The sequence below is a fragment of the Cupressus sempervirens genome, chromosome 9, assembly GCF_028749045.1.
Source record: "Cupressus sempervirens isolate cs-2001-9-10 chromosome 9, ASM2874904v1, whole genome shotgun sequence".
NCBI classification, from domain to species: Eukaryota; Viridiplantae; Streptophyta; class Pinopsida; order Cupressales; family Cupressaceae; genus Cupressus; species Cupressus sempervirens.
The window spans coordinates 344,422,849-344,449,023 of NC_143126.1; the positions used below are offsets into that span (position 1 = coordinate 344,422,849).

The 26,175-nt window shown below is 37.0% G+C and overlaps 1 protein-coding gene across 1 annotated transcript in view; it reads left to right on the plus strand.

Moving 5' to 3' along the window:
• The window catches only part of ABC4 (UbiA prenyltransferase family protein), a 120,585-nt gene extending 94,631 nt beyond the window's left edge, over window positions 1-25,954 (plus strand). Inside the window, exons 5-10 of the mRNA XM_089800065.1 lie at window positions 24,423-24,529; window positions 24,634-24,733; window positions 24,858-24,896; window positions 25,083-25,193; window positions 25,314-25,379; window positions 25,478-25,954. Coding sequence (XP_089656191.1) covers window positions 24,423-24,529; window positions 24,634-24,733; window positions 24,858-24,896; window positions 25,083-25,193; window positions 25,314-25,379; window positions 25,478-25,585 — 531 coding nt within the window. The 3' untranslated portion in view covers window positions 25,586-25,954. The remainder of the gene's footprint in view (window positions 1-24,422; window positions 24,530-24,633; window positions 24,734-24,857; window positions 24,897-25,082; window positions 25,194-25,313; window positions 25,380-25,477) is intronic.
• Window positions 25,955-26,175: the final 221 nt, after the last annotated feature.

Here is a 26,175-nt window from a genome sequence, read left to right on the forward strand (position 1 = left end):
GGTTGATGAGTTCATTTGATACAAGGACCAACTATGTCTTGTTTAAGAGTTGAAAATTAAGGAGAAAATCTTGAGGGCAAATCACGACACATCATTAGCTGGTCAATTTTCATGAAAGGAACTTGAGGGTGATGTCTCGAGGCATCAGGGAGTGTTTGGAATGTCAATACAACAATGGTACAAATTGAGGACTTGTTGAGTAATTCATAGGATTGGGTAGACTGTGAATTGAGGCTAACTAAATTGATGTCTGCAATACTTACAAGTCAAGTCTTGACAAGATCGACAGAGTATTGGTAGACTAAATCGAGTCATGGGCAAAAACTTCTGAGCCTTGAGCTTGGACTCTTGTTTTGTTGTTAGATGTGCCCAAGCTGAGCTAACTCAAAAAACTTCACTTTTTTCATTTTTAAAGTAAGTTTCCAGTTCGGATTTGGGTTTGAAATTTGTTCAAGTTTTTAAATTTTTGGGTTGGGTTCAGATTCATCTTGGGTTCATTTTGTACAAGAATATATGTTTTTTTTAATATAGATATGCAACAAATAAGTTCATATGCTACTTCGCTTACAAATGCACAAATGACATATAAAACAACCTTCTGTTCTTTTTAGTGGTCACTTTTAGGGTTGGAGGGTCAAATAGACCTAATTTGGCAAAACCAATTTTTTGAAAAAGTCAGCAAAAGATGTTTTTGGACCAAATTTTCTCAAAATTCGGCAAAGTTGCCCAAAATTCATCTAAATCTGCCTAGGTTCCTCCGCGAGAATTCCCAGTGAATTTCAGTTTGTGTGGCAGATTTTGACCAAATCTGATAAGGACCAGACTTTGAAGTGAACCGGATTTGAATTCCTAGGTCTAGGATTGAATTTGTTAACATAGTTTTTAACTAAAAAAACTCATCTATGCAAAAATAAAAGGGTGTTGGGCCAAATTGTTAGTGTAGTTTTTTATTTCCTAGTGGGTTATTTATTTTTTCCCTACATTGCTAGGTTTTTCCTACATTTTTGAATAATCTCACTTAGATTAATAAAGCATGTCTTATTAGGTGAGTGGTTTCGAGGTGTCACCTTCCTACATGTGAGCATCCATTTGCTATCTTGGGAAGATACTTTGCTATCTTTAGTCCGATAAATGGTTGCTCCTCATTGGTCAGTGTTGCCACCTCCTCCCTCTTCCTAGTCTATTTAAGCATGCTACCTGGCTTGTATTTGTGATCTCTTGCTTTTACATCCTCTTAATGCTATTTTGCTTCTAGCATTTGCATTACTCTCTTGGATACTAACTCTGTGTTGCTATTTTGATTTTGTATCATTTGCATTCATGGTTTAGATATCTATTCTTTGCACTAGTTTTCTGGGTTATAAATCTTTCCAAATTCTAACACAAATAAAGTTGAAAAAATAGTAAAAATAAGTCATAATTTTCCCCTATAAATACATTTTTTTCTGTTTTTGCTTCTTTTAAGTCATCCAATTTTTTTTTTGAGGGTAGTGCCCTTGAACCCTTGATTTTGGTTTGCACGAGAACAAAATGTTCTTGCAAACCTCTCAATTGTTGGGTTTTTCTCACATCTAACACCTGGTGCAACTTATCATTGTTGTGCTTCATACCCGTTAGAGTCTCCATTTACAAACCCTCACTAGTTATTGGGATCTCGTCATATAAGAAATTTGACTACAATGAGGGGGTCTAAGAGTGGAGACCAAAATTGAGAACTTAAACAACTAATTTTATAACTACCATAATATCTTGATCAATGATGAAGTATTATTATATCAATATTAAAGATTCAAATGCGATTACTAGAACCTCTCCTCATTAATATGTTTTCAATAGCCTAGGGAAGAGGAATATGTAAAATGTAATATTCATTAATTTCTATTTTGTTTTGTAATTATAAGGTTTATCTTTTTGCGGAGTTTGTGTAGAGTTTTTTGTTGGGTCTATGCCAAGTTTTGAGTTCAAGTCAAAATTTGGGCTGCTGAGTTGAGTTTGAGTTTGAGTCCTAAAATAGTGTTGGGTGTACAAGTGGAGAGACATGCCCAAGTAAATAATGTTTCTAATGGTACAATAATGTAGCTAGAGTCACGTGTTGAGAATTTATGGCACATTGATGTGTGAAATGGTAGGTGGGATGATTAGTGATAAATGGTGGTTGAAATGGTATGACAAGATGAACAAGTTTGAATGCTTGACAAGGAAAGGGAAACAAAGTGGGGGATGGTTGTGAGGTATGCTTGACTAGGGAAGTTTGAGATCCGAATAAGAGTGTAGAGGAAAATGGACTTGGGAGGAAAGTCATATTGATAAGTGAATCTCTGCAACTCGAATTGGTTACGTTGACTTTGAACATTACGAGGCACATCCTCTATTTGGGCAGACTTGCTTCTATTTAGGCCAATCAAATAATCTTGAATTAATTATTTTCATGCTCATGAGGAGGCCGACTTAATCATTTGACAACATACAAAATTTGTCCCCTATTCTTTTTTAATTAGCACCCATCGATTTGGTTTAAATGCATCATTTTGCTTGGGGCAAAATTATCTCTTCAAGGGGTTGGATCCCCTCTAGTCAAGATTATGAACCTTTTTTTGCTTCCATTTTTGTTACACAATGCCACTTGGAGGAGGTGACATGCAATCTCTCCATCCCAAACTTGCTATCTTGTTCTACTATAGTGGAAGTTTAAGGTGCTTTAAGATGAAGAATCCTAACTAGGGGGTGGATTGCGCCCCTTGGTTAGGATTTATTCAATCTCTTTCATTGAATTTCCAGCCTCCTTTCATCCCTTCAGAACTCTACTCAAGGTTTTGATTATCATTTTAATTGGAGGAAAGATAATTCAACGCCATTTCAAACTATTTCTTGTCCAAAAAACTTGATTATTTTTCCTTCAAGACTTCATCAGATTAGTCAAAATCATCATACTTGAGGTGGAAATTTCGAGTGTGTTGTGATTTTCACAAGGTGATGGGGTGGAATTTTGATATGTCTCAAGATTAAGAATATCAAGAGGTGGTCAGATTCTGACCTGTTGGGATTGTCCTTTCATCTATTTAACTTTATTAATCCCTATCACGCAATTTAAACTCCCAATTTTCATCTTCTATCATGGTTTTGATCTGATTTGAATTGTTTTTGGTCATGAATCTGAAGTGGCAATCTCATCATTGTCGCCTTGAGTAATCCTCAATTCAACCCTTTTCACATTCCAAATTTTATATTTTTATCCCACCCCTTTTTTATGCTTGAAACTCCCCTAAACCGAGGGGGTGGAATTCTGATAGTATTCAGGATGGGGAGTCCTGACAAGGGGGTAGGTTCCATCCCTTAGGATTTTTCTTCTTTTCCACCTGTTCTCATGATTACTTTACTTTTGCAAATTCACTTCCCAAAATCATCATTTCACTACATTTTACTCCTTTTCCCTTGGTAAACTCTCCTTGTAGTCACTTGGAAACCATATCAACTTGGGTGGAATCTTAGGAGTTGTTGAGATTGGGAATCTTGGGACATGGTCAGATTTTGACCTACCTGGGATTTTAGTTTTGCAAGTTGACTCCCAAGTTATTACTTCAATTGCTTCAACTTGGAGGGTGAAATGATGTATATAAAATATAACATTTAGGTTTTCTTAAAGTTATATTTTATATAATTACTATCAGAATGTTTGAGATAGGTATCAGGTTCATATGAGTTATAATAAAGATTTTAGATTTTGGGAGTTTCTAAAAAAATTCAGATAGCCAAATTTACACCCCCAACAGTGTTTATCTCCTATCATTTAAGTATAAGTTTTCTTATACCTCTTCTAACTTTCTAAGATAAAGTTGAAACTGAAACAAGGATTTTAGAAAGATTCTAACTCATTTCATCACAAATCCTTTGATTTCAATTCCACATCCTTGGTTAGCTTAGCCCAACTCTCACTCACACCCCCAAATAGACTTGACTACCCTACAAGACAAAGTTGCCCAAACTCATCTCTTAGACTTGGAGACTTGAAATCTGCCTTCAAGGCTCTCTAAGACCACTACTCCTACCACCAAAGAAAAAAGAGGGGGCCACCATTTGCAATGGGGCGATGGTGTGAAAACCTCACAATAGGACCAACAATGTAAGAAGCTCAAACTAAATTGAAACACAACTTCCTTTCCACGTTTTGATCACCCAAACCCTTGAAGGGCAAGTGGAGAGCATAGGGTGTTCCGAATTGCAACTAAACGAGCATCAATTGCTGAAAGAAAACATAATGTGACAAGCTGACTAATACCCCCCATTCAGTGGGATGCATTACAATACTGAAAGAAAGGAACTATTCACTTATTAAAGGAGAGTGGAAATGCACATCCACTTTGTGGGAAGGCTCAAAAGGCACATCCACTTTTTAGTGGAAAGGCTTAAATAATTGAATGTAAATTAGCAATCTCCTTCCACTTGTCCAGTGGTGGATGATTACAAGAAATCATTGGTTAGTGGAGTAAGTATCAACAAAATAAACCAAATCAACTCATTGGCGGTACTACCATCTAGTGTTACAATATTGAGCGCATTTAAACAATTATTACTGGCAGTAAGTCCATCCATAGCATTACATGTTAGCACATAGGCATCATAAACATCATGATAACAAGATTAGTTGCTGACACAAGTGTTGATATGAGAACATACACTAATTCAATGTCCAGTACGAAGGAAATCTACCCAAAGTTTCAAAATTTAAATATTATACCTTAAAATAGATGGTTAGAGAGCTGATAGGTTTGTTAATGGACTTAAACCATGCTGTTACAGTCTGGACAATGAGAGAATTGACCTAGAATGTTCACCAACACATGCCAAGCATAACCAATATGAATATATACATTAATATCTCAGCAAACATGTTCAGAACTTCACTAAATAACACTAAAAAGGAAGAATATCAAAGTGAAAATTTTAATTAGCAAGTACAGGTCTGAAACTCAGACACTTTGCTCCCAAAGGCTTGTGCTCTTGCCCAGCCATGTTACAGCTGGAAAGGCATAGTTGTACAACCTGGAATAATGTACTTGCTAAACCCCCAATGTCGCTCAGCTTGCGAAACCTAGGGCATGGCAACTGAAACAATTGATAAACAAGTGCCCAAACTCTGAGACAAACCCACAAAGCTTCAACAAGAATTGATACGGTCTGGTAGGAGGAATGGGTACAACCTGTTGGTTCCCAAAACCGTAGATTAGAAATCCAAGAGCCTGCCACTTCTTTAATAAGATTTTGCAATTAGGTCTAGCCAACGAATGAGAATCACCTTGATTCCCTTGCACTTCAGGCTCCACTATACCTAAGCGGGTAAACCTTTTCCTTGAACCCGATCACTTGGTTTAGAGCTTTTCTATAGCGAATTCAAGCTTTGGAGAGTTCTTCGGTTGACAAAGTCCTTGAACTCAATTGAAATGAAACTGAATGCTGATTATTTGAATTGAATGAATTGTATAAGGTTTTTGACAATGGATTTGATGCTTGTAAGAAGGAAGTTATAGATTTTCAGAGTTCAATAATAAAAAGACCAATGCCTTTGCTCATTTGGGCAATAGAGTTAACTTCAATGAAGATTTTCACGTACAACTTTATAAAATTCTACACACTTATACTACCAACAATTAAATAATCAAGATGCGACAAATCAAATATATATGCAATCTTAAATTAGTTTAGATTGAACTTTAACTCCTCTAGTAGGGAGACAAACTGGACGCAAATACTGATACAATTTGATATTTCACTATATCTATGATGATCATATTCAAGATGCTAAATGACTGTGTCCACTTATCTAATATTTAAATTGTATACAAAATTTGAAAAATTATTATAAAGGATGAATCATCTGCAGTTTAATTCTCCACGCATTTAATAATAAACAAATAGTTTTTTATTATTAAAATAAAATAATTGAAATCATATTACGAAGTCATATTAAGACTCACTTTCCTTTTGTGCAAATAAATATAAAATGCTTCTTGTAGAATCTCTTTTTCAAATGTGTCCCCTTCTCCAACTTCTCACATATTTGTATCTTTCTTCATTTGAAGTTATGACTTTTCACAATGAAGAGTCATATCTCTCTAAAAATAAATAATATTTCTTTAAAACTAAACAACTTTTCTCCTTAAATAATTGCATCTTTTATAAATTCCCTCTTAACATAATCGGAAGGCCTTGAATTACTTTAATTACTTAAAATCACCATAGTTTCAAATTTATAAAAATATTTCCCCCCGGCATATTCATGTTTGATTAAACTCACGGCATCGCCTCTTACTCACGTGGAATCCACGATCATGGTGATCGAACGGAGCTACTTAAGTCTGCTTAAGCTGTCTTGCTCTCCCATAGGCTATTTTTAGCCTTGCGGATGTTAAATTTTTATCTATCTATCTATCTATAATTCATCGAAATATTCCAAATTAATTGCTCCTGCATTTGATCGATTCTTAGTTATTGTGCCCTCCACGGAATTTCAAATATATCTGCTTTTTGTGTATTGCGTCCATTGCTGCTATATATATTTTCGTTGAGGATTGCCTTGACTATTCCCGAAGCCTGGAACAATATCGTGTACCTTTGCCTTAATTTCATTAACACATAAATTGAATTTTGAACCTGATCTCTGCCGGTGGTGATGTCATTCATTTTCAGTGGACTCTTGATTCCAGGCTTCCAACGGATATCGTGAGTATTTGTGCAGGATCGAAGATTGTCTTCATGTACCTGAGATGTGTGTAATTTGATAGCACACAGTAGTTTTCCTTCCTCTGCTCGGTGCCATAATAAAGGTGTTGTCGGTAAATGTATAGCGTAGCCGATGGGTAGAGTAGTATCCGAACGGGCGTGAGACGCTTGAGTCAGCCCTTCGGAAAGGTATATGTACACATCCGAGATGGATTGTGGCAATCATCATAGATCATTGTAGTCATTGTAATCAGCAAGTGCATACATGAATAAAGTACCTGTTTTGAATTGAATCGTGTTATACATGTGTTGAACTTCTTACCCAATGTGTTAAACATTTGGCGCCGTTGCTAGACGTACCTAGAACGTACGAATGATATGAAGATTAATGCCAAATTTGCCAAACAAAGATCGGAATAAGTTGAAAGATAAGAATGAACTAAGTACATCAAAAGAAATTTTAATTTTAACACAGCAAGCAAAGCGCTGACAGAGACTTCAGCAGATTGTCAAGGGGCACTGAAGGGGTGAAGAGGCACAGACGGAGGGAGTGCACTCACCTAGTAGGCTGAGGAGTGCCGAGGAATTGCTGGAAGAAACTCGACAACGCTTGAATTTGGTGGAGGAAACAAGGGAAGAATTCCTTAACCTGTATATGCCGAGGGGAGAGTGTCCGAATGGAAGGGAAGCAACTCGCACGGCTCGGAGTACCGAGGGAGCACGAGCGTGGAGTGATCTCTTCATTCCTAATACACCGAACGAACGGATACAGGCAGAGAATAGAACGTCACTTGAAGACTTCTCACCAGACAACGCAGTTGTTTGAAACAAGACTATTGTACAGAACAACGCGAGAGTCCAGAACAGCGCAGGAGTCCAGAACAGCGCGAGTACACAAGTACCTTAGAATCAAAGACAAGTAACGATTGCTGGCCCTAAAGAAAAATTACCCAAGTTTCACGGTGATGGTTCAGCAGACCCTATCAGACATTGTAAAACGCGTGAAACCATATGGACGGCAAATGGTGTGACGGATGAGGATGATTGGGTAAGACAATTTCTAGTGACCCTATGGGGTGTGGCGATAGATTGGTTTTCTGACACTAGTCCTCAGAAACTTAATAAATGGGAGAATGTTAAAAAGGAATTTATAGCAGAATTCAGATTATTCTGAGATGATAATGAAATAGTGGTAGAAATCTACAGCACCAAACAAGGAAAAAATGAGACAGTCCGAACCTATGCCAGGCGACTGAAAGAATTGATCGGAAAGATGGAGAGTCAACCAGTGGATGGGTTGAAAAAATGGTGGTTCGTAGATGGGCTACGACCGGCTCTTAAAAAGAAAATGAAGATTGTACCACCGGCATCGTACACCGATGCGTATACTCGTGCCATGGATTTGGAAAGCGAACAAAAGACGAGTAAGAAGAAGAAACATAAGTCCTCTGATTCAGATGATTCATCCTCGGAGAGCAGTAGTAGTGATGAGGAATCGAACAAGAAGGTGAAAGCGCTATAGAAAGACATGCTGCGGATGATGAAAGAATTCAAAAATTTGAAAAAGAATCTAGATATAGTAAAAGGAGAATTGTGGTGCACAGATTGCAAGGAGGACGGCCATACGAAGGGTTCATGCTTGAAGAAGCAGTTTTGGGACATCTGCCAAGTGGCGAGGCATTCTCTGAAAGAGTGCCCGTTTAACTTGAAAACAAAAGGACACTAGTAGGTGTTACTAACGCAGGAAGCGTCGAACAATAGCAACAACGTGGGCAATGATGCAACTTTAGGTGGATATCGAAATAATAATAGACGCGGAAGGGGTGGAAACAATAACAATAACAATGGAGGCCGGAGTAGAATACAATATGATGCGAGTGGACGACCCATGATACAGTGTCGGGCATGTAATCTTTGGGGTCACTTCGCGAGGGACTATACTACGAAGGAGACACTGCAGCTACTATGCAGATGGTGTGGTCTAGGGGACCATGAAGATTCAAAATGTCCAAAACAAAGTGTAAATTTATTAAGTATTGAGACAAGTAATGATAACGTGTTGGCAATCACGCGAGAGCAGGCGAGGAAGGCAAAATATCCGAATGCGGAAGAAGAGAAGGAGAGGTTACAAAAAGCCCGAACAGAGATAGAGAAGCAGATGAAAGCGGAGAAGTCACAAGTGAAAGAAACTGCTGAAACTCCGAAAAGAAACTTGGCGGAACAAAATATGGTGAAACAGATAATGCAAACGGAAGTGCCAATTAAAATAATGATCTTCTTCTCACCATGCCACAGTTGCGTATGGCCATTATAAATATGACACCATCCCCGAGAATGACAGAGGAATCAAAGGATAGTAAGGAAACAGCCACGGCAGCAACAACAAATCCGATGTTACTAGCACTGACGACAGGTAGACATCCAGCAGTGGTGGAGATGGGCATTTTGGGTACGGTGCTAACAGATACAATAGTAGATGGAGGATCAGGAGTGAATGTGATGCCAGAAGATATCTGGAAAAAACTTGGACAACCAACACTATGGCCACCCACCTTTCAGTTACTTACAGCAGATCAACATGGGATAAAACCCCTGGGAACATTAATGGCACAGCCAATAACAATTGGGACAACCATTTTTACTAGATTTCGTAGTCATTCCACTAAAGAGAAGAGGGTACGACGTCATCCTGGGACGGGGGTGGCTGGTGCAAGCTAAGGTAAAGCATGATTGGAAAAGGAATACCTTGTCAATGGAGAAAGGAGGTAGGAGATTTATAATTGATTTGCATACGCAAATGGTAGGAGAAGAAGTAGCATCGTCGGACTCATAAGGCGAAGGTGAGAATGACGACGAAGGGAAAAAAAGGATGGAACCAGATGAAGAAGGGGTGCTGAGATTAGAAGGAGGATCAACTGATGACGACATAGATTTCGTAAATGGACTACTACACTGGCAAATGGAAGATTATGAGGTTTTTCCGAGTTGCAACGTCTTGAACGTTGAGGAAGAAAAAGCAAGCAATGAGTTTCCGAAGGAGTATAGTGAACTGAAGGAAGGAGAAGTGCAGGTGGATGAAACACTGGCCCATATGTTCAATAAAGATAAACCAATGAAGTATGAAGAGCCGACGGTGAAAACAATAAACTTGGGTGATGAGGAAAATCCGAAGAACATTCTTGTAGGAGATGATTGGAACCCAGTATTGAAGGGGGCAGCTTGGACGTATAAGGACTTAAAAGGAGTGCCACCAGAGCTATGTGTCCATCGAATACCATTAATCGAAGGTGCGGTACTCGTACAAAAGCGGCCGTACCGAAGGAATAAGAACTATGCAACATGGGCCGTGGAAGTTGCACAAAACAGGTGGAAGGTATGGCGTTAGAAGCATTTAAAATTGAACAACTTTCAACCTAGCCAGTTAGTATTGAAGTATAACAGACGAAATGGAATCAGACCTGGGAAGTTCAAAGTCAAATGGGTCGGACCATATAAGATACGGGAAGTTGGATATAATGGAGCAATTAAATTGTGGACACTGGACGGAAAAGAAATACCAAATGCTGTAAATGGATCAACGTTGAAAATATACAGGGAAAGAAAGGATCCTCTGCGGAAAAACAATTGAACATAGAAAAAATGTCTGTAAATAGTGTATATATGTATAATATTAAAGTCGAATATAGTTTTAAATATCAAGTGATAAACTGTAAAAGTATGAAGTGGTAAAATGAAGCAAAAAGTAAATGTATTACGAGGCGAATTTTAAATATTAAAGTAATCGGGAGTAGAAGTCTGCTGTACGGCCTTCGCAGCGACTATATAGAAGAGAAGCAAAATTAATAAATTCATAGAATAAGAGAAAGTTTGGAGAAAAAAGGCTGTACGGCCTTGAAAAGAACAGTAGGAGTTAGATGATCGTACGGCTCCCCTAGATAGCTGTACGACCCCAAAAGAACTTGTGTTGTAAATTGAATAAAGTTTTAGATGACCGTACGGCCTTGAGGCTTTGATGTTTATAAAGTGGAGCCGTACTAGACCATACCGTACCGTACGACAAATAAGTACAAGATCCATGCGAAGGGAATAAGCTGTACAACCTCTAGTGAAAAAACCATACCGTACGGTGGAATAGCGAAGGATATAGAGGAAGACCGTACGGTCCTAAGGCAAGTCGAAACACAGAGAATCATTTATGTCTGTACGGCCTAGAACATAAGCAAGGAATAGCGTGAGAAGACCGTACGACCTATCTGTACGGTTTGAGGGCAAAGTGAAAAAGACCGTACGGTCTCAAGAAGCTAAAACACCATCATACTAAGTGGTGACCAGAATAAAGCCGCAAGGAAAAGAAGGTATTCATCTGAAATAACTTCATCTATCCTTTAATACTCAAGAATATCCAGAGATGAAGGGTATCAAGAAAGGAAGAGGAATTGTTGTAGCCGATTCACAAAGCAAGTCTACATGAAAGAGGAAGTGGAAGAGCAAAAAAAAATTAAAAAAAAAATAAAATCGACGACAAATTGAAACAGTTCGGAATGAGGTATGCATGATGTCAAAGGGAAGGGTAGACATAAGCAGTTGCCAGAAAGAGTATGGAATTGGAAGAAAATGACAGAAATTGTGTGTTCCGTGCAGTTTTGTGTAGGTTTCGGAGTGCTAATTTGGTCTTGGCGGTGAGGGGCGCTGCCCCTCGACCCCGCTGGGGGTGTTGCCCCTTAGACCCCCAATCGTTGCGGATTATCAATCGTGGGAAGTATGACCAGTTGATGAGACCTGGAGCTGCGACGGTAGGTATGAGTGTCTGTGTGTCAGAGGTGACACTCAGAGTAGGTGTTTGGGCGTGAGGCTGGCTTGGTGGATGCATAAAGAGCTCGAGAGGAGCTGATCATCCAGTTGAAGGCAGTACAGTGACACTTGACTCAGGGTACTCAGGAGTGGGAAGCAAAGAAAGCAGCACGGGTGGCTATCAAGGTCAGCTAAGGAGACAGTATTGTGTTAGCAGAGGCTACAGATGCAACGTGGTTTGGAGACCAGTTTGGTGCAGGCATGAGACAAACGTGAAAGTGATGTGGCAGAAGTAGATTTATCTTGTTGTAGTTAGTCAGTTAATGTATTTTGTTCTTAATGAAATTGTGTAATGAATTTTTCTGTATTGTTGTCAAGAGATGACCTTTCTTTTGGGGGGGGGATGATGTTGTCGGTAAATGTATAGCGTAGCCGACGGGTAGAGTAGTATTCAAACGGGCACGTGACGCTTGAGTCACCCTTTTGGAAAGGTATATGTACACGTCCGAGATGGACTGTGGCAATCATCATAGATCATTGTAGTCATTGTAATCAGCAAGTGCATACATGAATAAAGAACCTGTTCTGAATTGAATCGTGTTATACATGTGTTGAACTTCTTACCCTATTCGGTAAAAAAAAGGGTTAAGAAATTCTATAATTATGGGTTACTCCATGCGATGTGCCTATTCTCTGCTATGCAACATTATAAACAACATCCACTTGGACTGAAATGCCAAAACTTTGCATTAATAGATATGCTGTGAATATGAAGTCCTTTACGTGTAATGGTCACTGAATAAATTTGATGACATCCCTCACTGTATATCACTGCTAAGTTTTTGATGACACATGGTCTCATCAGGCATCAATTCTGCTATTCCATATTGGCATATTGGGATGGTTTAATAAATTCCTTCAAACCTTCCAAGGGAACAAAGTGTGACAACTTCAATACAATTCATGTCAACGGTCAAGACCCCATTTGTAGCTTGGTATCAACCTTCAACAATCGCAGAATAAAATCAACAGCTTCTGGTGGGCTTTTGTCATCACAGCTTCTGTCCATTGACTTTCAGTTCATTTACTCTTTGTGTGGATGGTCTGAGATATCCCATTCACCATCTTCAATAGCAATACACCCAGTTTTTGCATATAATTTTGATTCATTTTCTGAAGCATGCATCATGATCTTAATGTTGAAAAATTAGAGGACATTGGGCTCCAATGTAGTGTGTAACAATGGATTTCTATAGTTCCTTTGGAGTCTTCTAGCAATTTTCGAATATAGAGATCACCATGAACATATCTCTTCACATTCCATTAATCTACCTGATGTATTTTTTATCGCAACTTTGAGCTCTTCGATGACTTATTCTTTTCTCTAACTCCTTTCCAGATGTCAGGTGCTGCTAATTAAGTTTGTAGTTGCACAGACTTAATATTCACTACCATAAAGTCTTAAGGTATTTTTAGTAGTCTTTGTTTCTGTATTCATCATTAGTGCTGGAATGTTTCTGCTGTCAAAAATTGAATCTATGCACACAACAGAATATGTTTATACTTTATAGTCTTTATTTAACTTGACATCAACAGTTGGTCTTGGGAAAGAGTTATCTAGGGGTCTGTTAAAAATGATTTATCTGAGCCAAATTAAAAAACTTCATTGCTGAGTCTGAAGCAACATCAATATAAACACCTCATTTGTATGTATAATGGTAAAAGACATTGGTTGCCTCCTCAGTGGCCATTCCCCTCTTTGGCCCAAGGAAGTAGCACAACAGAAAATGGGCATAAATGGAGACTCAAATTTAGGCTCCATCACAACCCAGCAAAAATAAATCCCCTATAAACTCAATAAACCCTACCAAAACTCATAAGAAGACTCACAAACAATCTGCAAATAACTGCAAATAAGACATCAAAAACCTCTATGGATTGAGTAGCAACTGAAACTTTAATTTGTATATTGGTGATTTTTGAATGAAATCACTCCAGTCTATTAAGGGATTATCTTTCAAATCCAAAACTATAAAACTTAAGAGGGATTCCGTCCTTAAAAGATTGCAAAATAAGTCCTAGGTTCAATTCGACAACATAACAATATCATTCATCAACATATTTTCAAATGAGCCCCACCATCTTTTTTTATACCTTTTGAAGGGAAAATAAGTATTACCAATTGCCAAATTAAATAATTCAATTTTGACCCAAAAAGACCCTTTTGAAATAATAATTAAAGTTAACGTTTCCCCTAATGGCTCCTTTATCTAGGCATCCAACATTTTAAACAATTAATCACCTTTACAACAAGCTATTACGCTATTTTGTCCTTTTACTTATTTTGAACATTAGACAACAATAGTGAAATATTAATTAATAGCTCAATAAATTGCCCAAGTTGCATTAAGTTTCATCAAAGTCCGACATTAATCTACTCAAATGATATTGAAGATGTAAGATGATAATTTGGTGACTCTAAAAATAGATGGGTTCTTCAAGAAGTTTGGAGAACACCCCAAGTGCTCGAAAACTCTTCATTGTAACACTCCATACTATCAACTAAGGTCATTGAAGAACAAAATACCTGCAAAACTGAGCTTGTGCATTCCAAACAGTGTTACCCTGAGTTTCTGGGATGGGGATGGGTTTTTGAGACTTCAATTTTTTTGGCAAAATTGGGGATGGGCAGGACGACTATATAACATGTAGGAAATTTTTTAAATATATAAAGAAATTTGCAAATATACATGACACTCATATGAAAATATGGATAAAGCATGCCATTGAAACATCATAGAACCTTAACATACAAGTTTACAACATTTCATTGTTAAAAAACACAATATGCATTCAAAATTTGGAAATTGGAAGTCATTGTTGATATCATATATGCATGTGATAACAAAAAATATGTAAATAAGTTTAATCTATAAAACCAAAATGACCAAAGGCTTAGTGCTGCCATATAGTTTCATTTCCAATTTAAAAATCGAAATGGATAAAAAGTAAACAAAGCACACTGCTGCTTCTATTCTGATTCAGCCAATTCTGCATCAGAATCAGAGTCATCTCCATCATAGCTCGCGGAAAGAAGGGCATCCTCATTTAATGGAACCCCAACCAATCTTGGTGGTGTCTCCTCATCAACCTGGGCTGCATTTTCAGGGTCAACATCCCACCGGAATGCTGGAATCTGCCTATACTTTGGAGTCTGACCTTTTTGATAAAATAACTTTTTTGCTTGCACAAAATTGGGGATGGATGGTCATCCCTGGTTCTTCCAAACGACCCCCTTTTTTGGGTATATATCTCCAAGTTTCCCAAATGTCCCCATTGGATTTGCCAAAAAAGGGGGACGGGTGGGACTTTGTCCTTGGTATGGGGACTAAGGAAATAAGGGTGGGGAGGTGTATTGGAGTTAATGTTCCAACAGTAGTCAGTAATAATTGTTGCACATGTGGCAAACCTTGTTGAGTTGTTGGCAACACAAGTTTAGTTTAGGTGTTGTTGGTTTCCAAAACTGCAGATTGGAATCCTACGAGCCTTGCTTGCTTGATGCTGGGAAATCCAACTGGTTAAGGCCAATTTGACGAGATTGATCAACGTGATCTAAATCTCTTGCACTTCCAGCTTTGCAAAACCGAGGTGGGTGTACCTGAACCTGGACGAAACACTTAGATCCAAGACGCTTATAGTAGATTGGTTAGAATGCGAACACAACAAAAGCTTTCAAAATGGCAAGAATTATTGAAAACTTCAAACTTTGCGATTTGTAAATAAATGATTGTATAAATGTAATAATGTTTTAAAGAATAATTATAGATTAATGCAACAGATGAATATATTATTTCTTCAATGGAAAGAAATGAAACAGTTGCCAGCATATGGATTATGAATCAAGAGTAAAGACCAGTGCTTATTAAATGGGCAATTAGAGTCAATATTATAAATTGAGACGTACAACTTTATAAAGTTTTAAATAATTTAAACTATAAACAATTTTAATAATTCTGACGTGATGGATCAATTATATAAATGCAATTTTAAATTAGTCTAAAATGCACTTTAACTCTTGCAGAGGCAAATTAGACATTAATACGAAAATAATTAAATATTTCCAATATTTATGCTTATCTAATTTAACATGCTATAATGACCCAAATATTAAAATATTTATAGAAAATAATAAAAACCATTTATAACGGACACAACCTATTAATAATTTAAAACTCCGAAATCTAAAATAATACTAATACCGAAAATAAAATCACAATAGAGACATTCCTTACAAAAGATCCATCTGTTGCGAACATATCCGGGTTGCACAAAATCCACCCACTGACTCAAATCCACAGGCTTAGTTCAAAAATTCATTTCTCCGCAAATAAAAGAATATAATACATCATTGAGCATAGGATGGGTAAAAAATTTAAAATATGAATATGGAATCGTATCGTAATATGTTTGATTTTCTATTACATATATTTATAAAGAACCTAAGGGTGTCGGTTGTCTTATGAAACATCGCACCCTTTCATAAATAAAAACTAATTAAATAAATAAAGACAATAGATTTTAACTTTAGCTGACAGTTTAATCTCTCCATAGCTTATAATATTTTGATGTGATTTCCCTCATTCCCGTGGGCGTTTTTCTCTGTCTGGACTGATCCTTCCGCGCGCAATCCTCCTCTCCATTCACACATAGGCAGATTCCTTCATCCTCCACATATAAGTTTTATGTGCTTCTGGACACGGGAGTGCAGAGCAATATTTGAATGAGTATCCTTGCCGCCGGAAGGTTCTGATGCTCTCCATCTCAGAGTCTCTATCCACCTGACGTTATTTCCTTTCTCCCTCTCGCATGCATCTCCAAATGCAGACTCCACTCTCCAGACCTGCGAAAAACATGCCAAACATTAGATATGACCAAAAATACATTTTGCCTGCCTCAAAAATACAAAGTTAAAACACTTATGTATGAACATATTTTGTATTTCGATATTCCCAATAAGGAGAACTACTTTCGTGACCAAATAAACATAACTTTCTTCTACAACCGTCCACGATAACTCCTAAAAGGTTTCCGTATGTAGGGATTGCATCTCTCTTGGACAATGCTATTCCGAGTGTAAACTTATTAAGCTGTGACTCTCCATACATCTCAGACAAGGCGCTTCAGTACAGAATCCATTTTAACGTGAATGCTGAGTTCCACTTTCAATCTGACGTGGATGATCGCTATGTATAACTAGTCTTCTTCATATTTATTGAATACGTGATCATCCACATATCATTGGCATACAATCTGCGTCATTCCAAGTTACAAGAGTAACATCAGTTGACATAGGGACAAAGTATTGGGTACTATTCAGTGAGAATTTCGTAACTTTCCTTTGAAACTTGTAGCACAATCTTTGCCAAAAAATGCTCCTCGGATCTCACTGAAAGAAATCCACTTTGCACTGTCATAAGAGGCATGAAAGAGTTTCAAAGTTGCAAGCAATTGAGATTTTCTCCTTCAATTTATGCTTTCGTATTTGTATCAAATTCTTGTGCATATTCATTTCAAAACTGTCAGTAACTCGATCAAGTGCAAGTCGTTTATGGGTTTTACTGAAGAAAGCTTTGCATTGCCCCTCACTTTTTGCTGCAACATGTTGAGAGATCTTCCCGACTTCTTTACCAAACATTCCCAAAGAAATCACAAAAAGCTGTCTCTCATTGTCTGTCCACTGAGAATCAAATTCCTCAATCATAGATCTTGGAGATCGTGAGCTTTCAATTGCTTTTAATTTATTGAAAACTTCTGTACTAATATTTCTTCCAGCGATTGAACCTGAATTTACTAGAGGGTTTTCCAAGTTTTTTGAATCAATAGAGACAATGTGACTGCTCTGAACATTTTTACTTAAATCTCTACAAAAAGCCCTGCCATCCTCATTGCACAATCTTGTAGTAGATGGAATAGGCAACTTGTCAATGCTGACAGTTGACACTTCCCTACGCCGACTATTTTGAGGAGTTGTATGAACTAGATATGAAGACGACTGTGAATAATCTCTCCGATTCTTGAGTTGTTGCCTATGCTGCATCATCTCAAACTCTTCAGATTTTTTATTCTTGTAGTAGAACTCAATACAATCTGCAATTGTTTTGTGTTCTATAAAGGATGCAATTTTCTGAAAATTCTTGTTAAATGAGAATTTTTTTTTTCAGAAATATCCTCTTCTCCTTGGGGTCCATGGATTTATAGTCTTCTGTTCCTTTTCAATAGCAACAGGATCTTCAAGTAAAGCATTATTACTTACAAACGTTTGTATGCTTCTTTCTTTCTCGTCCAATATCTGAGATGGCATTTTAAGGTGTGGTCTCTGATAACAACCAAAAGGCTCTGCCAGCAGTCTTTGCATTGTTTGCAATTAATCAGAAACTGCATCAACCTTTGCAATACCAGAAATTGAGAGGCGTAATCGATAAGATGTGCATTGGGAAGGCATCTGTGTCCCATTCCTGTGCTCAATATCCAACTTCTTAACACTCCTGTACAATCAGTCCACTGACAGATCCTAGCTTGCTCTCGTTTCCATGTCCCCCTTAATGCACAATACTTGAGGACGAGTACAAGCTCCCTGAATCTAAGAGACGTTTTTTTTTTTCTTCTGTTATAGTATATCCTCCAGCTGTTGCTTAATTTTATTTTTGTCTTCTATACTATCCTCCTTAGAATGCACTTGTTTGCACTTACCAATAGAGATCATACCAGTGGTAGCTTCACATTCAGAAACAAGAAGAAGACCAGCAAATGCTTGGGTAGCACGCTTCGCTGATTCAAAATTTTGATCATACAAATCTCTCCAACACTTATCATTATCCTTTTTACTTAGAGCTTCATAGATGTTTCCCAGTTGGACTTCACCATTCATCAAAAAGCTCTCAGAATTAATAATGGAGTGGTTAACTTCTGTTGTCCTGTCTAGCTCAAAAAATGATGCTGTTGATAATGACCTTTCATTAAGGATGCATCTTGGAGTCCCCTTTGAATTGTACTGCAACTTCACACAACGAAGTTTCACAAATTCCATAAAGCGGTCTTTCTTTCTGTTCATCCATTGCTGCATTTTCTTGCACCCTCTTCTCAGAAGTATGCAAAATTTCTCCTTTTCATCTAGGCATCAAAAACACCAACTTTTCATATTTTGCTTTCTTATCAAGATAAGAAATGGAAACCCCAAATTTTAGTCTCCATCAGGTGCAAGTCAAAGAGTTTTAGTTTGAATCAAGTTCTTATTGTAGATGTGTTGAGTTAGGTGTCCATAAGTTTCTGTTAGCTGTCAAGTTTATGTGTGTTGTCAATCATGAAGTAGTTTGTTGTCAATCTAATTAGCAGTCATTTAGGGATGTTGTTGACTCAGGCTATTATATAAATTTGCATCTATTATTCAATAAAATTAAGTTGGAAGTTCTTTCTTTCTCTATTTTGTTTCTGCTGTTTTATTTTTCCAATATGGTATCAGAGCCATCTCCGTTTAAAAGAAGTTGTTGTTGTAAGAATGTAAGTCTCATGCTACTGCAGATTTTGTTGTTGTGCAACATTGGAAGGTATCTTTATATTTTTATTTTAGAAATTCTGAAAATGGATAGGCCTATAGAAAAATATAATGGTCAAAATTTTCATACATGGAAAGTGAAAATGCAAATGCAGCTGATGAATAAAAGTTTGTGAGGCATAGTTAATGGCACTGAAATAGTACCTATAGATGCTAAAAAGAAGATTGATTGGGACGGCAGAGATGAGAAAGCTAAGTCTATTGTTGGTCTTGCTCTTTCAAATTCAGAAGTACATGTTGATTTAGAGAAATCATCTAAACAAATTTGGGATGGACTAAGTTGTTTGGAGCAAAAGCAACGAATGCAAACTTTTCTTTAAAACTGCAGCTATTTAGTTTTAAAATGTCAGATGAAATTACTATATCTAACCACATTAGTAATTTGAGAACTCTAATCAAACAACTTGCTGAAGTTGGTGTTGTAATTGATAAAGATGATGCTAAAGCTATCTTGCTAAATAGTTTGGCTTCAAAATATAGCAATGCTGTTTTTACTCTTAGTCAAATGTCTTCGCAGACTTTAGAAGATGTGATTTCAGCAGTCTTGGTTGAAGAAAAGAGAATAGTTAAAGGAGATTCAAGAGAAAATACCTAACTCATTCATGCATTATACTCAAAGAAACAACATGGGAAAGAGAATGTATGGTAAGAATGAAACTGAATGTTTCTATTGTTAAAAGGTAGGACATATTGCAATGAATTGTAAAATTCGTGCAAATGACCTTCTCAAAGGTAAAATTAAAGAATCAGCAAATTTAGTTGTTCATGCTGAATCACCTGATGTTGTTAGTGTGATGAAATCATTGAAAATGAAGATCTTGTTTTATTTTGAAGAAGTCTATGCTTTGAAAATAGGAAAGAATGTGGTAGAGGCTAGATGGATGCTCAAATAGTTTGAGATGCTATACGATCGGAGAAGCTATACCTTTATGAGGGTTATGAGGCATTTCATGTGGAGATGGTGTGTCCAATAGTTCAGGGAGATCTGAAAGTCTAGAAGCTTGGCATCGTACCTTTACGAGGGTTATGAGACATTTCATGTGGAGATGGTGTATCCAATGGTGTTTCAAAGCTGGATGATAGCTGTATAACTATGAGAAAGTCTTACTCCTCTATGACATATTTTCAGAGTTACTCCTCTATGACATATTTTCAGAGTATAATTTCTACGTAATGTTTCTTTTAGTTGTCACATTAAGTGGGGGTGTTGGAGTTAATGTTCCAACAATAGTCAATAATAATTGTTGCACATGTGGCAAACCTTGTTGAGTTGCTGACAACACAAGTTTAGTTTAGGTGCGAGTCAAAGAGTTTTAGTTCGAATCAAGTTCTTATCATAGATGTGTTGAGTTAGGTGTCCATAAGTTTCTGTTAGCTGTCAAGTTTATATGTGTGTTGTCAATCATGAAATAGTTTGTTGTCAATCTAATTAGCAGTCATTTAGGAATGTTGTTGAGTCAAGCTATTGTATAAATTTGCATCTATTATTCAATAAAGTTAAGTTGGAAGTTCCTTCTTTCTCTATTTTCTTTTTGCTGTTCTATTTTTCCAATAACGTGTCCTTGGGCAACCCTGATTCTAAAAAAATTGGAGTTCTTCCTAATAGACCAAGAAGCCTTTGAAAGAACTCGAGAACAGGCGAAAAACTTCCAATTCAATATAATTAAAAAACGAGGCATTATACATAGTGATTGAATCTTTTAACTTTTGTTTGAAGTGGAGAAAATGTGCCACATGGAATGGGATAGCATGGGCAGAGAAAAATTCGGGAAGTAAAGAATCTGCCACTTCCTCTGATTGTATATTTAATATCATTGTAACAGTAGTAGCCCTCATTTTTCCCTTGTAGAACTCTTTCCTCTTTTAGTCTAAAAGGTTTTGATTAAGTAGACAGTTATATACTAGATTGCATAGTCTCTTCTTACGTTCTCTTATCCTTTGCCTTTCCCTCCTTGTAATGACCACCTCCCGAATGCAAGTTTGCCTAGTCTGATTTTTTTCCAGAATTCTGAGTTTTTTGAGTTTCTTGTGTTTTATTATTTTTTGGTGTTTTTTGAAGGATAGATGCAATGCAAATAGAAAAAAAATTGGAAATTAGCTACAGAAACTAACGCCAATAGGAAATTTTAGACAATTTAATTGAAAGTCACAGCAAATAGTACTGCGCTCTGCTCAGGTCTGGGCCTCTCGTACAGCAATAACTTGATCTAATATTTTCCTGGAAACCACATTTTGACCCCCTCACAAGTAATTAGCTACTGAAAGTAAAACTCATTTTCATGGATTGTGGAAATCTAATAGGTCTAATTAGCTACTGTTCAAACTCAAATTATAATGCTGAAAACTTCTGCTGTAGGACGCTGTACCAGTTTGGAGGATATTTGGAATGCAACTATTGGTTGTATGACTGGAAAATGCTGTATATTCTCAGTGTGATCTGCTGTCCTGTGACCTGATAATTTTAGTTTCTGCTCTCCAAAGATGACTTTGGTCCTGACCTGTATATTACTAATGTCCATGCCAAATCTAAGTTCTGTTGATTAAACTCTAGGCTGCATGGTAGCTCTAGGAGACCAAAAAAATCGATGAGAAAAACAAATATATGCTCTGATCTGCAATCTGTAAATAACTCTCTGATTCAACCTGATTACTAAGGAAAACTTCTCATAAATTGATATCCACTTAAGAAAAGGCCTGATCAGTGCAAATAACAATCCTGGGATAATCTCTCACACCTGTAGGTCTTCAATCTTCTGAGAGATTTCATTCTCAGAGTACGTACATGGCTTAAAGCTCTTCTTTGAAACCCCACCTCTAAGATACGTGTTTGCAAATAACCTCCAAAAATGAAAATTCCACTCCAATTCCCTCCTTTATTTCATTTTCTCTCCCTCCAAGAGCCATTCAGACTCTTTTAGGCTTTGAGGCTTTCAAAATTAATAAACATAAAAATGTTTTATTTTAATGATCTCCCTCACCTAGTGATCGGTCTACCTCAAGGCATATTATTCAGTATAAAATGGCCTCAACTCAACTCATGACTTGCAACTATTAACCTAGAAGGTTGTGCCATGACCCCTTAAAATAACTTAATATTATATTACTATAAAGTGTTTATAATAATTGATGTAGGAGCATCCAGAGGTATAAGGGCAATCCTGTGTCACCCAAAAAAATGTACCTAGACATAGTTTTTGTTTCATGTGTTTTCATTTTTGGATACCCATTTGGGTCAAATAAAGGTTCCAACTCTCATAGTTCCACTATTAGTATTCTAGGTTAGAGTTTTTAAGCACCTTGGGGTACGTGTAAATGCCGAAAAAATAGGACTATGTAATTGAGTCATAATTAAGGAGATCTAGAAGGTGTAAATTGGAGGGATGATTATAATTGTAAATTAGAACATTCTAGAAAACGAATTAGGACAAAAGGTTGCACGGTTTGAAAGTTATCGTAGTTTTTCAGTTTTTGGAGACCTCCTAAGAATGCTTCAAAGTCAGGTTTGAGGCACTAAATGACTTCGTACGGGCCTGAAAAATGGGGGACAAGCAAGGCTTGTCTATAGGGCTATAGAGCACTCCGAGAGCTTTCCGGAAATGTAAACGGTTCGTCAATCGGAGCTACAGTTCAAAAGTTATGCCTCTCGAAAGTTCGGCTACCGTTTCTAGATTCTTTTAATTTTGCGCCCACTTCTAATTCGACTTCTGGAGCCTTCCATTTTGGCGGTGGATGCCAACTAGCACTTTCTAGAATGTATTCCTAATTCTTAACCCTTTGGGGTCTATTTAAGAACATTTCTGGCATTGTAAAGGCAGTTCAGAGTGGAGTTTGAGAGAAGGTACTGGAAGAAGAAATTCTCTCCTGATTTATACTGTTGTAAGCCCATAGGACTTGCTTTGGAGTCTATTTTCTCTGTACTGAGTACATTAGCATATTTTCACAGTTAATAAAGTATCCCTTTCCTGTTGTGCCCACTCTGTTCTTGGGCTTGACCCCATCAATAATCACTTTTATTATTATTTTATTAAGACTAACTTAAGAAATAAATAAATTATTTCCAAATTATTGTAGCTCACTCATAACCCCAATGTAATTGTTTTCTAATGGCTCCTTTCCACGATATTGTCTGACCACTACAAGTTAAGTGAGTCACCTAAATCTAGGAAGTCTCCTGAAAAATAGGAATTACGCCAAAAGTCTCTGAGGCTGATCCCGGAGGTCTCCTGATATGTCCTGGTCAACCCCCAGTCCATTCATTAAAAATAGGGATTTCTCTTAAAATTTAGGAGACTCTCTTAAATTGGCTTGCAAAGCTAGTATGTCTCCATAAGCCCCTTAAATGGGTTCCCCATGCAATCTGCTGGAAGCTTCTACCCAGCCGACAGATTGGGTATTAATTTATTATTTAATAGTAATTTAAAATTATAGATTCACTGTTTTTAAGTTTTCTAAATTTCTAAGAATTAATAAATTAAAATACTCAACCATTCTGTGGGCTGCATAGCCAATTCACAATCTGCTAGCCTATGGGAACCAAATAATTGGCCAGCCCTGCTAGAAACACTGGGACTATGGAAAATGCAAAAATGGGGACATTACACTCCTTGAACAACTTAGACTTCTCAACGAGGTCTTTTTTTCACATCATTTTACCCCAGGTCCACTATCCAGAAACCAGTGTATAAACTACCTTTATAAGCCCTGTTGCCCAAATAACATAAACAAACTCTACTTACTCCCTTTGAATTGTTTTTTTGTGTATTTGTCTATGGCTTTTGCAAATTCTGAATGGAATTCTTTTAAAATTGAATGTACCATTTGCATAATATTTTAGGAGAGTGGAAGGGCATTCAAATGGGTGATTTGAACTCATAGTATTTGTATGGCCTTTTTGTTGAATCTAAATGTTTTCACCCTCACTAAAACACAGCTGCAAGTTTAAACATAAAACAGAAAAATTTGAAATAAGAAAATAGCAAAAGCCGAACGGTGTTTGTGCATGTGAACGATGGATAGTAAGCTTCTCTCTCACGCTCTCCCAATTTTTTCTGTGCTGTTCTCTTTCTTTGTCTTCTAACGAAATTTCAGAAGCACTTATTTTGGTTTTAGGCGTGAGTGTCTTTGTTCTGGGTTTGAAGTGGCTGTAAAAGCCTGTGAGGGTCCTAGGGGGTTCCTTTTTGTATGCTTCTCGTTTTGTTAAAATATTAATATTTCCATGTGTTTGATGATAAAAAACATAAGGCATTTTCAAATGTATCTCAATTGAATTCATTGATACAACTGAATGAGTTTGTTTATGCAGTGCCCTCCTTGTCGGTTATCCTACCTTGGCTTGGGGGAACCATTGTGCTTTGCAGCATTCGGGCCTCTAGCTACTAGCGCATTCTATTTTAGCCAGTCAAGCAAAAGGTAAAGTTAATCTAGAATACAGATATCCAGCCAATAGTCTGTGCATTAATGCTATTTTGGAGACTGCTGAGCTGTTATCCTGAGCAAAGCTATATGTGCATCAGTCAAACAGGCAGTCTTCCATTCAGTATCACAGTGTTGTGTGTATCAATTCTTATTGGCATCACAACTACATTGATCCTCTTCTGCAGCCATTTTCATCAGGTTGTATTGAGTTTTCTTGTGAATCGTTATCATTGCTATTTCAAAAGCTCCTTTGTTCAGAAATTTATTTACTGTTGTGTAATTAGCTTGTATTCTAAAGCAATCTATGTTTTGAGTAGCCTAGATTGATGGAGATCGGGAAGTGGGCAAAATGTCTCCTCTGGTAATTATCATATACTCGTAAATACTAATGTAAAAAAGGAATGCCAGGTGGAGAGACTTTAGTTTATGGATTATGAAAGAAATGTCACTTTCAGAGAAGGTAATAAAAATATGAGAAAACACATCACGTAACAATGAAACAGTGAGTTTGATAATTTATTGTTGTCCTATGAATTATCAAAAGCAGGTCAGGATGGGTACAGAGAGAGGATCTCTAGTTGTAAAATACGGTGTCGTATCTCTGTATTTGCTTTTATTTGCTTTCGTTGTATCAAAGGCTCTTCCCTTGCCCTGTCTTGTAAGTTTCTCCATTCTTCCAAGATTTTTCTTGTATTGTTTTTCTATGTAATGGGATTTTTTGGATTTGTTGAACAGACAAGTCTTAGCTGACTACTAACATCTGTTTCCTTTTGAATAGTTCTTCCCATCGTTAACTCTGCCAATTGGAAAGTTGGTTATTGACTTTGTTCAAGAAAATCACAATGTCAGTGACATACTTCTATCTGCTGGTTAGATTTCTATATCGCATATATTCTTATGGCTTAGACTATGCTAAAATGTTGTAATGTGATGCCCATGCAGGACAGGGAGACCGTATTTATGGCAAAATATTACTGTGTCAGGTTGCACGCTTTATTTGGGGCAGCCCTGGCTCTTGGACTCTTTTCTGCCACAACCATTCAACTTTGAGAACAATTCATCTATATGCCCGACACGCTTTATTTGGGGCAGCCCTGGCACTCGGGCTCTTTTCTACCACAACCATCCAGCTTTGAGAACAATTCATCTATTCCTGACAAGCTTTATTTGCGGCAGCCCTGGCTCTTGGACTCTTTTCTGCCAGAACCATCCAATTTTGAGAATATCTATTTATTCAAAAAAGTATTATTAGGGTGGGGTCTTATGAAAGGGGGCTTTCAGTGGGTTCTAATGCATCTCAACTTAAAAGTTTAAGCTCTGAAATTTTCTGTAATAATTTTTATTTCACCAAAAAAATTAAATCTAATAATATTGTATAAAAATATTATTGTGTGAATACATCTATTTAGTTTTTTTTTTTTTTTTGGCATATATTTATTTTAGTATTTTTAAATTATATTTAATTTTAGAAGAAAAAATGTATTTGTTTCCATTGCGTGATGTCCAGCCTTAAGCTCATCAATACATATTAAAGTCGTTGCAAAATATAAAGCAATAGATTCTAATCATTTGCAAAATAACATCTACTTCAGTATAAAAGCCCAGCTGAAAAACACTTTAAATAAACAAATGTTCATTCA